Below are 14,710 nucleotides of genomic sequence, written 5' to 3' on the forward strand. Positions count from 1 at the left end.
TATTTACCCCAAAGATACAAATGTAGTGATCTGAAGGGGCACCTGCACCCCAATGTTTATAGCAGCAATGTTCACAATAGCCGAACTATGGAAAGAGCCTAAATGTCCATCAACAAATGAATGGATAAAAAAGATGTGGTGGGGCGCCTGGGTGGCTCAGTCGTTAGGCGTCTGCCTTCAGCTCAGGTCGATCGAGCCCCACATCGGGCTCCCTGCTTGGCGGGGGGCCTGCTTCTCCCTCTCCCACTCCCCCTGCTTGTGTTCCCTCTCTCGTTGTGTCTCTGTCAAATAAATAAAATCTTTGAAAAAAAAAGATGTGGTGTATACACACACACACACACACACACACACACACACACACACACACATGGAATATTATGCAGCCATCAAAAAAATGAAATCTTGCCATTTGCTATGACGTGGATAGAACTAGAGGGTATTATGCCAAGCTAAATAAGTCGATCAGAGAAAGACAATTATCACATGATCTCATGGATATGAGGAATTTGAGAAACAAGACAGAGGATCATAGGAGAAGGGAGGGAAAAATGAAACAAGATGAAACCAGAGAGGGAGACAAACCATAAGAGACTCTTAATCTCAGGAACAAACTGAGGGTTGCTGGAGTGGAGGGGGTGGGAGGGATGGGGTGGCTGGGTGATGGACATTGGGGAGGGTATGTACTATGGTGAGTGCTGTGAATTGCGTAAGACTGAAGAATCACAGACCCGTACCCCTGAAACAAATAATACATTATATGTTAATTTAAAAAAAAAAGTATCCTAATGGACTAGTGTTGCATATAACATACTTTGGAAAATATGCTTTAAAGCAAAAATTCTTTTAGAATTTCTGTATCTAATTTCTTTTCAGTTGGCATAGCACTATTAAAAAATAAACTTTTGGTTTTGTTGTTTTATTTTTTTAATTCAAGTATAGTGTTACATTAGTTTCACGTGTACAATATAATGATTCAGTAATTCTATACATTACTCAGTGCTCATCATGATAAGTGTACTCTCAATCCCCTTCACTTATTTCACCCATTCCCCCACCCACCTCCCCTCTGGCCGCCATCAGTTTTTTCTCTGTATTTGAGAGTCTGGGGGTTCTTGTCTCTTTTTTTCTTTGCTCATTTGCTTTGTTTCTTAAACTCCACATATGAGTGAAATCATATGGCATATGTCTTTATCTGACATTTTGCTTAGCATTATACTCTCTAGATCTATCCTTGTTGCTGCCGAAGTCAAGACTTCATTATTTTTTATGGCTGAGTAATATTCCACTGCATATATATTCTACATCTTCTTTATTCATTCATCTATTGATGGACACTTAAGTTGTTTCCATAATTTGGCTATTCTAAATAATGCTGCAATAAACATATTTTTGTTTTATTACTATACCATCTTCTGTTATTTCCCATTGCAAATATGCAACAATTGATTTTCATTTATAATTTAAATAGGATTTAAGGGAAAGGATTTAAGTTTCATACTTTTGAGAACCAGAACTGGACTGGAATGCTGTTGCACTACTTATTAGCTGAGCAATCTTGCACAACTTACTGAACCTAGTCATGTACTGAGCTCCCTAATCTCTACTATATCAGCACAGATAATGGGCTGATTTCTACAAATGCCTAGGGAGGGTTATAACATAAACATGTGGACAGAGCTAAAAACATGCAGTCAGTTGAAATGCCTAGGAAAAACAAAGAGAAAAAAGAAACCTAAAGTCCTTTGTGGGGAGAGGTGTCACAGATTGTGCCAACCCTTGAAGAATGGGCAAGAACATAAGGCATGGGATAGACAACAAATGATAATCAGTTAATTAATTTAATCTGGCTCACAGAGCAACCTAAACTTTGATGAAAAATAGACATTTCTCCTTTTTGCTGTTTCTTATTAAAATATCAAGTTGCTTTGTAAAATATACTTTAAAAATAACTAAGCTAAGCCTCTGACCAGCAAGCAAGCTTACCATGGACTAAGTGGAAGGGCTTAGGGGCATATCTAGTTTTATCTCACATGAAATGAATGGGACACAATTTAGGATGTTCTTCAGTCACAAGGAACAAAAATAAGACCATACCATCAGTTGTAGTGGTTAAGAGTGTGAGTTTTGGGTGTCCTGGGTTTGATTCTGGCTCTTCGACTCATAGCCATATGAACTCTGATAAGTACTTTAATATCTCTGAGCTCTTCATTTATGTAGTGGGCATAAAAATACACAACATTAGGGTTGTTTCAAAGATTATGATAGTGTGTAAAGTGCTTAAGTTAGTGTTTTGACTACCAAATCCTTTTCTCCATATCCTTCAAAGTTAACTCTCAATAAGTGATAGGTATTATTATTATAATACTGTGACATCATAAGCATATGGCCTTTGAACTCGATCAGATCTGGGTTCAAATCCTGACTCCACCACTTTTTGATTAATGACCTAGGAAAGTTGCTTCACTTCTCTGAGCCTCATCTTCTTATTCATTTATTTATTTATTTTTAAACTTTTTTTAACTTTTTTTTTTTTTGAGAGAGAGAGAGAGGAGGGGCAGAAAGAGAGAATCTTAAGCAGGCTCCACATCCAGTGCAGAGTCTGATGCGGGGCTCGATCTCATGACCCTGAGATCAAGACCTGAGTCAAAATCAAGAGTTGGATACTTAAACGAGTGAGCCACCCAGGCGCCCCTCATCTTCATATTTAAAATGAGTATAATGATACAAATGTCTTTGGTGATGGTAGAGGTTAAATGAGATAATGCATGTAATGTATATCCAATACATGGCAGGCATTCAACAGATGCCAGTCATTTTTACCACTTTCCCTAGAGGATAATATCTAAATTTTTACCATAGAATCCAAGGTCCTTCATAGTCTGACCAAACTCTTCTTCCAGCCTCAGCTCTTAACATCTTCCTTCTATACTCCCCTTCTTCCTTTCTTCCTCCTCTGCTTTTCCTAACTCCTCTGTCTCCCACTTCATAAACTTCTACTCTTAGAACTGGGATTCTGTTCTTTAAGGAAATAGCCCCTTTGGGCTTCTAACCAAAGGATGAGAAAGAAAGCCCCCATGTCTGATCTTAATAATTAAGTCAAAACCTCTCTTATATCAAGGCTTATATTCACCTTGGGGAGGGCTTGATCTCTTACAACAATAAGACACTGTCAACTTTTTCTCTTCCTGAAAAATTCTATTAATGTAAAACACACACACACACACACACACACACACACACACACACTTTGTATTTGTCATTCTTCTCTGGCCTCATTAGCTCTCTTGCCGGTATTTCATCTTCCACTACCTCAGGTGTTAGTAGTTGCCCAGCACTGGAGACAGTGGTGATTGTGACAACCATGAGCATTAAACGCAATAACACACAGCTACAACTCAGTTTTATCTGTTGTTGCCTTGGAGAAATGTAGCCCAGATTTCTACATGAAATATCTTGATTTTTAAGGTGGCAACAAGTTTGAAAAAGAAAAAAGCATATATGTTGAAAAACACTCCTGAATTCACTCTGTGGCCCATTAGTTCGCAATCTCTGCTCTAGGATATTCAGACAGCACTGCCAGTGATTTTTATGTGCATTTTGGGGCTTACAAGGATGACACTTGTGGACTCAACTTGACTATATTCCAAGCACCTGGCACAGTGTCTGGTACATAGCAGACACACAATAAATATATATTGGATGAATGAATTGTGCAGACATCCCCTTTCATAGTTAAATTTATTCACTGTCACTCAATCTAATGGTTGGCCAAACATTTTGGTTTCATTCTTAGACTAGTTCCTGTTAAAGGTCTGCTATTGGTGTTTCCCAGCTGTTAAACTATGCTATTCTTAGTACTTTGCTTTACAGTTTGTTTCAAAATATTCTGGATGCATCCTGCTTGTGTCAGACATGGTCATCACACTCCTTCAGTTGCCTTGTCATCACTATTGTTTTCTGGCATCACACTTTCTACACGGTAACATCGCCAGCGCAGAGAAAACGCTTTCACCGTCTAAGGAATGATAGGACTAGTCCACGATTACTTCTCCCACATCAGAGCATCTTCCTTAAACTGTATAGAGAATGAAAATGGTTATTTTTTTTTTAAGATTTTATTTGTCAGAGAGAGAGCACAAGCAGGGGAAGTAGCAGGCAGAGGGAGAAGCAGGCTCCCCCGAGCAGGGAGCCCGATGTGGAACTCAATCCCAGGACCCTGAGATCATGACCTGAGCCGAAGCCAGATGCTTAACCAACTGAGCCACCCAGGCGCCCTGAAAATGGTTATTTTTACTTCACTCATTCATTCAAAGCTAGGTCACTGAAAAAAAGAATCCTTGAGAGTGTAACTCTGTGCTTGGCACAAAAAAAGAGAAGACAAAACACGACCTTTAATTTCAAGGAGCTTACAGTCAAGTAAAACAGCTGGTAACAGCCTAGTGTACCGTGTGCTGTAAGGAGAGGAAAGCACACAGGAGAGGCAGTATGGACACGAGAGGGGAAGAGCACCGATCCTGGAGCACACTCCCAGGTTCCAAGTTTGGCTTCACTACTTACCAGCTGTTTGAACAAGTTATTTAACATCCTTGTGACTTGGGTTTTCCCATCTATAAAATGGGGTGTAAGGGAATATAGCTCACAGATTAAGATTTAAGTGAATTAAAATGGGTAAAATGCTCAGACTAATACCTAGTATAAAGTAACTCAATAAATGTTACGTTACTATTACAGAAGGTGCACTTAACCTTGTGTGTGTGGTTGGTGTGTGGAGGTAGCTAGGTAAAGAGGAAGTCAGAAAAATTTTCCTGAGGTAATTATAGATATAAGCCTTGAAGATTTCTTTCCTCAACAAATATTTATCAGATGTTTGCTATGCGCCAGGCCCTAGATGAATACATGTAAAACAATAGGGCTTGGAACATAGAGAAGTAAAACTTCCTAAACAAGAGCAGCAATTCAAAGCCATGAAGATGTGAGAGGTCAAGGCGTTCTTGGAAGTGCACACGGTTCCCTGTGAGGGAGAACAGGGCTAGAGTTAAGCAGAGCAGGAGATAACACAAAGAAGTGGGAGTGAGGGTCAAACTGTAGACAGCCTTGTATACCACACTGTAGCATTTGATATTTATTCCATAGACATAGGAGCCAAGGAAGGGTTTAAGTTGGGGAGTGACTGTATCTTATTCGTGTTCTTTACATTACTCTCGTGATAATATTAATCTGAGCAAACAGCAATGTTCTTTAGGAAGGGAGACCTCCCTCAAAACTCCTTATAGGAGACGGGTGGGACGGTTTTTTATGCAAATCAAAACTAATGGAATTTGAAATAAAAGCACTTACAAATTCTAAAGTGAAAGTGAGTTTTCCACATGTGATTGGAGCACGAGGTATTATCTCAAAAAGAAACACCTGATAACACAGGTGTTTCTGATAAAACCCCTGATAATACGTAAAATAACAACTCAGGCCTGGCCCTTCTGGATCGATCTCATATCCTTTTTGTGTCTCACTCATTCATTTAATCAACGAACATTTATTGTGCCAGACGCTGCTCTAGGCACCTGAGATGCAACAGTAAACAATAACAAAGAGATTTCTGACCGCTGGAAGAGAGATAATAAACATTAAAGATAAATTAATTACATGAAACATTAAAAGGAGATAAGTATTATCGAAATTTAAAAAATGAAGCAAAGTAAGGAAAACTGGGATTATCCATTCATGATAGGAAGCATCATAGCATGAGTTCAGAACGGAATGAAAGGAACTGCAAAGCTGTCTGCAGTGTAAAATCCATGATAACCTATAGTGGGTGCGAAGTCCTGTCACTACACAGGGGTCTAAGCTGCAGAAAGAGCCACTCCTGAAAAATTGCGTCTGTGCACATATACATACATATATATTAGAATGATTTATATATATATGTATTATATAAATCAAGATTCTTTACAGCCTATGTAAGTCTGCTTTGAACAATGTGATGTGGACAAGGCTTAAAATGGGCTGGAACATTTTCCCCATTACTTCCACAATAAACAATGCCAGTGTTGGGGGGGTGTATGTAAATGTGTGTGTGTTTTGGATAGCATCTCCTGCTTGGAACAGAGCCGGCCAGAGCCCTATTCTTCTACAACCTGTCCTGATAACAGCCCAACCCTACAGGAACCTCAATTTAAAAAAAAAAAAAAAATCACAAAAACAAACAAACCGCCTTCAACAACATGGTATCATGGAGTGGTGTCCTTCATCGCTAATCCACCCTTTATGTAGTCCTTACTCCAAGGGAATAATGCCACCTACCGAATCATCCGCACCAGTCAGTCGGTCCTGCAAAGTGCAGCAACACTCAGCTCGACCGGGGTTGGCTCCAAATCCCCTCCCTCCGATTATTCTCTGGCCTTAAAAAAATTTGCCACTATTTGGGCTGTCAGGAAGTTATGCTCTCGGCGCAGATATCTGATAAACACTTCCACATATTGTAGCCTTCTCAATGGCTAAGCCAAATATCAGAGTCCTCTCTCGCCTGCATTTTCCTTAATTGCGCTTTGACGTTTGGAATGCCCATGTCTTTGCAGCCGCAGACAGCGGAAACCGCTGGTGCAAATTGTGCAGGGGCTGCTGACCCGCGGCTGCAGAAGCCAACGAGGGCCACCTGAACACGCTAACGTTCGGGGTTGCTCAAGAGGTCAGGAGATGCTGGGGGCTTCCCAATGTGCACAGCCCAGCACCCCGCGACGCGCAGCTCCAACCCGAGGCCTCGGGAGGGGGAGCTTGGGGCCTGGGGGGTGGGGTGGGAGTCCGGGTTGGGGTCGCGGGGGGGGAACCCCTCTGCAGTCCACTGAAAGCGAGGCAGGAATCACCGCAACTCCTCGGTTCGGGCTGAGGTGGCCGCGACTGCGCCGCCGCACGCGCTGCCGCGTCGCCGTCCCCCGCGGGCGCGGCGCGGGCAGGGATGGGGTCGGGTGCGCGTGGGCTGGGCGGCGGGAGAGGCGCGCGTCCGTGCCCTAGAGGCCCCCGTTCGTGACACGGGCCGGTGAGCTCCTGCGGGCTGGGCCTGCCGGAGTTGCGGGCTGGCAAGGTCAGTCGGTCGCCTGTACCCTAGCAGATCTCTGCACGCAGAGAAAGACGCCTGGCTCCTCGCGCCGCAGTCCGAGGCAGCCGCTGGGAGCGCCGCGGCCGGAGGCCGGCGGCCGGGGGCGGGTCCCGGCGCGGGGCGCCCGGCGCGGAGGGGGCGGGCCCGAGGCGGGGCGGGCCGCGGCGCGGACGGGCGGTCGCAGCCGCAATCGCCTGCAGCCCGCGGCGCCGAGCACAGCAGCCGTGCATGGCCCCGACGGGAGGCGCGCCGCCCGCACCCGGAGCCCGGCTCCCTGCCTGAGCGCGGCAGCCGCCTCGGGCCCGCGCGTCCTCGCCCCTCCGGCCGCCGTGCCGCGGACATGACCGCGTAGCCTCCTCCTGGGCTGGGGTTTGCGGTAAAGTCTTCTTCATGGAAGCGATGTCCCCCCAGCAGGAGACTCTAGGGGGGCAGCCGGGGCGCTCCTCTTCCCTGACAGGCGTGTCTCGGATCGCGGGAGGCCCCGGCACCAAGAAGGTGAGGACGTTGAGCGGCGCCCTGCGCCCGCCGCCACCCCACTCCCAGCGCGCGCCCTCCGCGCTGCCCCCGCCGCGCACCAGCCGGCCGCCTCGGCAATTTAACGCTCGAGGCTCGCGGCTCGCGGCCCGCTGCGTGAGTCTCGGGACGTTCCTGCCTTCCCCGCCCTCACGGCGCCGCGGTCTCCCAAGTCACCCCGAAGCCCCCGGGCTTCGCGCCTAGAGTCGTAGTCGCTCTCGGGGCGGCCCCCCAGGCTGCCTCCCCGTCTCCATCCGCCGCGGGACCGGCGGCCGGGCTCCTCCTTCAGTCGGGGCGCGCGGGCGGGCACTGGGGCCTCGCCTTTCCCGGCCCCCCTCCCCCGAGGGCTCGGCCCCTGGGTCCCCCGAGGTCTCCCGGGCGCTCACCGCCTGCAGACGGGGTCAGCTCCGAGTAGTCAGGGGCCGCGGCGTCGGCCAGGCCGCGGCAAGCCGCGCTGAGGAAGGTAGGCGGGCGGGCGGCGGCGCTCAGCCTCTCACCTGGACGCTGAGGTGCGGCCGCTCGCGGTGGGTTTTTTTTTGGTGGTGGTTGGGCGGGGGGTTCCTGCGCCGAGCGCGGCGCTTCCGCCACGACTCCGGGGTCTCCGAGGTGGTGGTCAGACCCGCAGGTATGCTTGGGATGCTAACGGTGCGCCGCAGGGGCGCGGAGGTTTGGTTCGGCCTGGAGCCGGGCTGGGCGGGGCCCGTGGGCTGCGGCGGAGGGTCGTGGGGGCCTGGCACAGGGGCCTTCGCCCTGCGGGGTCCCCCGGCCCCCGGGTCGCGCTCAGGCTGGAGAGGGGCCGGGGCGTGGGCGTGGGGCGGCGCGCGTGTGCCCTGTCAGAGCCGGGAGCGGCGACGCGGGCGACAACTTGTAGCGTTGCGTTCCGGTGCCCACGGCCGCCGTGCGGCGTGCTGGCGCCGACCGGGCCCGGCGTCTCGGAGAGGGTCCCCTGCGCAAGTGCACGTGGCCGCGAGCCGCCGGCCCCTGCTGCCCCTCCGTCTGCGGACGGGGTTTGGGTGTTTCTGGCCGCGGCCGTTCCTCTTCCAGCCCTCCCCTCAAGACCTTCGGTTATTTGGCCCTTTTCTGCCCTGTGTCCTGGGGGTGCCGTTCCAGCTTCACTGGAAATAAATTGGGATTAGAGGGATCAGCGAACTCTTCCCTAAGGAATGTCTGGAGGCACTGCGTTCTCATTAGAGCCTGGAGGGGCTGCGCGGGCCTGCGGATGGTCCGCACCTCGCAGCCTTTCACGACTCTGCGCGCCAGGATCCTGGGTTGGCCGGAGGTCAGCTGAGACGGGAGATGGTGCTGCGGAGGAGAGCAGGGAGCGGGCGCTCCCCAGGACGTGGACCATGTCACGGGCCACCTAGGGGTGCCCGTGAACTTGGTCATGTGTGGGCTGAAGTGCTGGCCAGCCTTTCCTGTGTTGCGGCTGTGGCGTGTCCGTGTCGCTTCTTCCCTTCTGAGATGCGGGGATAGCGCGCGTGTGTGTGTGCGTGCGTGTGTGTGTGTGTGTGTGTGTGTGAGAGAGAGAGAGAGAGAGAGAGAGAGAGAGAGAGAGAGAGAGAGAGAATGCACCGGGCTAGCGCCGCATTTGGGAAGGTAAATGAATGTTCCAAGTAATTGACACAGACTTTAAAGCATTTTTTAAATTCTTGTATACTTAAGGAATTGGGAAAAATCAAAGGTTTATATTCCTGGGCAGTTAGTTGTCTTCCTTTACTGAGGGAAATTAAGTATACTGGCAAAGGGCATTGGAGTAGCTTGATCATTTATCACGTAGTACTTGTCCAGTAAATGAACGGTTGCCTCGCATCTTAGGCTATTGCCCTTAAGATGCTGTCCTTCATTATACATCCTGATGGGTTGTCACATTACCAGCAGTCTTTCTCTTTTTTTCTTTCTTTCTTTTCCAGGGAAATAGAGTTTCCTAATCTGGACACTCTACAGCTTTTTACTACCTTTGGGTCAAAGATGATGTTGAAGAGCTTTTTTCTTTTGCTTTTAATATTTTTTTCCATAAAAGTGCACCTCTCTTATTTTAAATATTAGCAGGCATGCCTTGATTTCAGACCTCCATATTAGCAATAGAAAATAATCATAATAAAAAATATTTCCAAAGTATAGTTCATGGAATCATCGCCATTTACACTCTTATGGACACCAGTCTTCATGTAACCCAAATACTCAACAGACTGATCTTTATGTTCCATCTTGCCTTCTTCCTGTTTGGTAGTTTTAGTGAGTTGTGAGATTTATTTCTTAAAAAGTCTTCTATGTGGTTGTAGTGTTAATTACCAAGGTGTGGATCAGTGTTGTTTAAATTGCCAGTTACAATCAAAATTATAAAAAAAATTAAATAGAAAAAGAAATCCTAGCAAATTAGTAATGGTGAATAGAGTTTTGTATTACTTCTTTTTCTCTATTTCATATATGTATGTGTATTTTGGATAGTGATGTAAAACATGTTTTTTTCTGAATGGCCCAAATTTTTAAAGACAAGTTTATTGGCCAGATCACTATGTGGAGTCAGTTCATCTGGATTTAGCTCTCATTCTATTACTATCTTGATGATCTTGAGGAAATCACTTGACTTGTTTCAGTTTCCTCATTTGTAAAATGGGAATCAAAGGGATAATGTTGCAGAAAGTGCTTTGAAAAGTATATAGATGACAATTACTTCTTTTATTCTATGAAAACAAGATGATCTTTAATAGAAAAAGCAAAACGATAGCATCTTTAAAGCTAGTCATCCTGAGGACTATTAATCCAGAATGTAGTTCATATTCCCAGAAATTACTGTTAAGGAGGCAGTTTCATACAATGTGGTGAAATTTGGAGTGTGATGAGCCAGGTTCAAGTCTCCACTGTGTTGGTCCTCTCTTTCTGACCTTAACCTTCAGTTTCCTATTTCTAAAATGAACATAACAATAATACTTATCTATTCAAGATTGTTGGGAATATTAAATGTGAAATTGAGTGAATACTGTCATATAATAAGCACTCAATAAGTATTAGCTTCTATTGTTTGTAGTTTCTCCCATATTTGTGGTTCATACTGTTGTCCCACTTGTTCAAGCTAAAATCTGGGATTCATTTTCAACTCCTTCATTTCCTTACTCTACCACAACCATCAGAAGGGCCAGTCAACTATTACTTCAAAATATATCTTGAATTTCTCCACTTCATCTACTGCTGCCACTGTAGCCCAGGCCAGACCACCACCATCTCTCATTTGTACCTTTACAGAAACTCCCTAACTTGTCTAACACCTTTCTTGCTCTTCCCTGGCCCAGTTTCCACTTAGCAGCACCAGAGTGATCTTTAAAAATGTAAGTTGATCATATTGCTCACTTGCTTAAAATCCTATAGTAACTTTTCATCATATTTAGAATAAAATTCGGACTCCTTTTCTTAGTCTTCTCTATTTCTCCCATCTTATCTACCTTTTCCGCATTGTTGTATATTCTCCAGCCACATGGGCCTTCTTTTTCACACATCAGGTCTTCAAATTCATTCCTAGTCTGAGGCCTTGGGTTTTGCTCTTCCCTCTGCTTCTGCCACAGGTCTTTGTAGCGTTGACTCTCTCATGTCGTTCAAATGTCCGGTCCTCTCAGAGGCCTGTCCTGACCACCTAAGTGGAAGTTGCCGCCCTCAGTCATGCTCTATACCTCTGTTTTATTTTCATCTTAGCATTCATCCTTGCCTAATTTCTTATTTACTTCTTCTTCCATTACCTGAACCCTTCACCAGATGGTGAAAACCATGAGAATAGGGACCTCATCTGTACTGTTCAAGGCTGTCTCTCCAGTGCTTAGGACAGTGCACATATTAGGGACTCAGTAAACACTAGATGGCTTATACAGCAGTGAACAGGACAGGTATAACCCCAGTGTTCAGAATGTTTGATTTAGACTGGAATCAGCAAATCTTTTCTCAAAAGGCCAGATAGTAGATAATTTAGGTTTGTAGACCATAAGGTCTCTGTTGCAGCTACCCACTTTGCCACTGTGACGAGAAAGCAGCCATTGACAGTATGTAAATGACTGGCCATAACTGTGTTCCAATAAAACTGAGTTTAGAAAAACAGGCAGTGTGTCCCTGGTGTCTAGTTTGCTCACCCCTGGTTTGGAGCGTTACTGTTGACGAGAACTTTCTGGGCCAGTAGTACTGCTGTCTATCTACAATGTCCAGTTTGATAACCACTAGCTGCATGTGGCTACTGAGCACTTGACATGTGGCTGTACAAATGAGGAACAAAAAAATTTAACAGCTTCACTGAGGTATAATTGACATACAGGAAACTGTACATATTTGAAGTATATAAATCTGTAAGTTTTGGCGCATGTATATACTTCTGAAACCCTCACCACAGTCAAGAGAATGAATATATTTATCATCCCCCAAAGTTTATGTCCCTTGCTAATCCCTTGGTTTGCTCCCCCTTCCTAGGCAACCACTGGTCTTGTTTTCTGTCACTGTAGATTAATTTGCATTTTCAAGAATTATATATAAATGGAATCAAACTATGTATTTTTTTGCTTTAATTCAATATAATTATTTTAAGATTCATCATGTTTTTGCATATATCAGTAGTTCATTTCATTGCTGAGTAGTATTCCATCATGTAGAGAGGCCACAATTGGGTATTTGGGTTGTTTCCAGGTTTTGGCTACTACACATAAAGCTGCTGTGTACATTCATGTATAAGTCTTTGTATGGACCTATGCTTTCATTTCTTTTGGGTAAACACTTTGGGGTTGAATGGCTGGGTCATATTTTAGATGTAAGTTTAACTTTTTAAGAAACTGTCAAATTGTTTTCCGGAGTGGTTTTACATTCCCACCTACAGTGTATAAAGGGTCTAATTTCTCCACATCTTCACCCATACCTACTATCTTTTTGATTATAGCCATCTTAGAGGGAATAATATGGTATTTCACTGTGGTTTTGATTTGCGTTTTCTTAAGGACTGATGATGTTGAGCATCTTTTTATGTGCTTACTTATCATCCATGTGTTACGTTTAGTGAAGTTCCTATTCAATTATTTTGCCCAAATTCAGTTGGATTTTTAGTTTTTATATTATTGTTTTGAAAGTTATTTATATATTCTGATTCAAGTTCTTTATCATATATGTGACTTATAAATATTTTCTCCCATTATGTGGCTGGTAATTTTATTCTTTTAACAGTATTTTTCAAGGAACAGAGTTCTTAATTTTGATGAAATCCAATTCATCATTTTTTCCTGTAATTTTACTTAATTGTAATTTATTTGAATTTAAATTTAAGTTGCCACATGTATCTATTGGGTACTATATGGGACAGCACAGCTTGAGAGAGAGAGACACAAGCAATAATGACAAAAATTAATAGTGATAACTGTTCTAAAAGAACAAACAAACATGGATATGGAGCTAGGCCACTCTGTCGTTAAGGTTTCAGGGAAGGCCTCTTTTAAGTGAGGCTTTACTCTTATGAATGAAAACAAGATGCTGTAAAAAGATTTTGAGAAGTAGAAGCAATTATCCGAAGATGCTGAGGTAGGAAAGAACAGGATGGGCTTGAGGAGCCAGTATGTGGAGGCCGCGTGAGAAGCTATTCTCTGTATTTTATAGCCACATTTAGTATTTTAACCTGAAACAGAATTACCTACCTGGTTCATCCACCTTTATTCACTAGTCAGACAATTTGACTATTTCTAGAAATCAATGATTTTCTGTCACTTAGACTCTTCAGAATAATACACAATAGATCTGTATAGTAATTTCTAAAAATGTGGTTCTAAAAGATAATAGGAGCATAGAGATAATGCTTCTGAATAATGCATTCTGGATAGAATTCTGGATTAATCTTCTGGATAATGTATTCTTGAGGATACCCACATTTGGATAGAACAGTTTTTATGAAATGAAATGGAAGCACGTATTACAGTAATTTCAATTAGGGATCATTTGTGTTGTACTCAAGCACTCTGACCCTTTGCTTTCACATACTAATTGAAAACTCCTTGGAAGAAAGACTTACAGGCACAGAAAGTCAGTTGGAGCAATAGGATTTTAAAATAGCTCCAACATATTAAAGTGTGACAGCTGTCTATCTTGTCTCTCTGCATGCTGTGGGTCCAGATCTGTTTATAGCCGCTCAGGTAGAACACCCCCGAGAGCCAACTTTGGCCACGTGTGTCTTATGCTGGGGTTTGAATGAAACATCTTGGTGCGTCAGCTTTAGTTTTACTCTATAATACTGAGCAAATATTATGCCTGTGGTTAAACCAATATCTTCCTGAATCCTTTTCTTGTGTTATTCACAAAGTGAACTGGTAAAATCAGGTACATGAAGTTGTTTTGGCTCAGAGAGTCTGAAATTATCAAAATCTGAGTTAGATTAATCAGAAATGGCCTCTGTTACCACTGATGTGATCTCCAAACTTACGACTGTACTTTGTTTCTTTGTCTGTAAAATGATGGTAATAATCCATATCTTGTATATTTCACAAGTTGTTTCATATGGATCAAAAGAAAGTATATTCTGCACTTTTAAGTGCAGAAGCCAATTAGTATCTTCTACCAGGTGAAAGGATGTGTAAAGCAATAAAAAGAGTTTTATTTCTTTGAATTTGATAAAAGAACATTTACCTGCAAATGAGTGGATGCTATCTGTCTTATTCAGCTCAGACTACCATAACAAAATAAGATAAATTGGGTAGTTTAAATATCAGACATTGATTTCTTAAAGTTGTGGAGACTGTGAATTCCTATGATCTAGGTGCCAGCCAACTCAGTTCCTGGTTGAGGGTTCACTTCTTGGCTTGTGGTTGGCCATCTTCTTCCTGTGTCTTCGTGGGAGACGGAGGGGAAGAGGGGAAAGGAGGAGGGAGGGAGAGAGGTGGAGATGGAACTCGATATCTCTGGTCTCTTCCTATAAGGGCACTAATCTCATCATGGGGGCCTCACTTTCACGACCTCATCTAAACCTAATCACCTCCTAAAGACCCCCGCCTCCTAATACCATCGCATTGGAAATTAGAGCTTCAACATGAATTTGGGGGGGACATAAGCATTCAGTCCATAACACTGTCCTTCAAAGTAGTTATTCTTGAGGTCATAAAT

At 44.3% G+C, this 14,710-nt stretch overlaps 2 protein-coding genes across 22 annotated transcripts in view; one reads left to right on the forward strand and one right to left on the reverse strand.

The window, feature by feature from the left end:
* Window positions 1-9,816, reverse strand: part of POU2AF2 (POU class 2 homeobox associating factor 2) — a 484,065-nt gene extending 474,249 nt beyond the window's left edge. For 5 of the 11 annotated variants that reach the window (XM_036106877.2, XM_036106881.2, XM_036106874.2 and 2 more), the window contains exon 1: window positions 7,990-9,814. The gene's annotated coding sequence lies outside the window, so the exon portion shown is untranslated. Of the gene's footprint in view, window positions 1-6,297; window positions 6,465-7,989 lie in introns of those variants that run through there. The other 6 variants (XR_013442617.1, XR_013442616.1, XR_013442618.1 and 3 more) reach the window with 3 other exon arrangements.
* ARHGAP20 (Rho GTPase activating protein 20) overlaps window positions 6,555-14,710 on the forward strand; it is a 133,998-nt gene continuing 125,842 nt past the window's right edge. For 3 of the 11 annotated variants that reach the window (XM_078059015.1, XM_078059022.1, XM_078059026.1), the window contains exon 1: window positions 6,930-7,075. Coding sequence is in view for 3 of the 11 variants with exons in the window: in XM_036106867.2 (XP_035962760.2) it covers window positions 7,481-7,585 (105 nt within the window). In the remaining 8 variants the exon portion in view is untranslated. Of the gene's footprint in view, window positions 6,683-6,929; window positions 7,076-7,242; window positions 7,586-7,678; window positions 8,067-8,168; window positions 8,229-14,710 lie in introns of those variants that run through there. The other 8 variants (XM_036106867.2, XM_078059013.1, XM_078059014.1 and 5 more) reach the window with 5 other exon arrangements.

Source organism: Halichoerus grypus, chromosome 11 (genome assembly GCF_964656455.1).
Source record: "Halichoerus grypus chromosome 11, mHalGry1.hap1.1, whole genome shotgun sequence".
NCBI classification, from domain to species: domain Eukaryota; kingdom Metazoa; phylum Chordata; class Mammalia; order Carnivora; family Phocidae; genus Halichoerus; species Halichoerus grypus.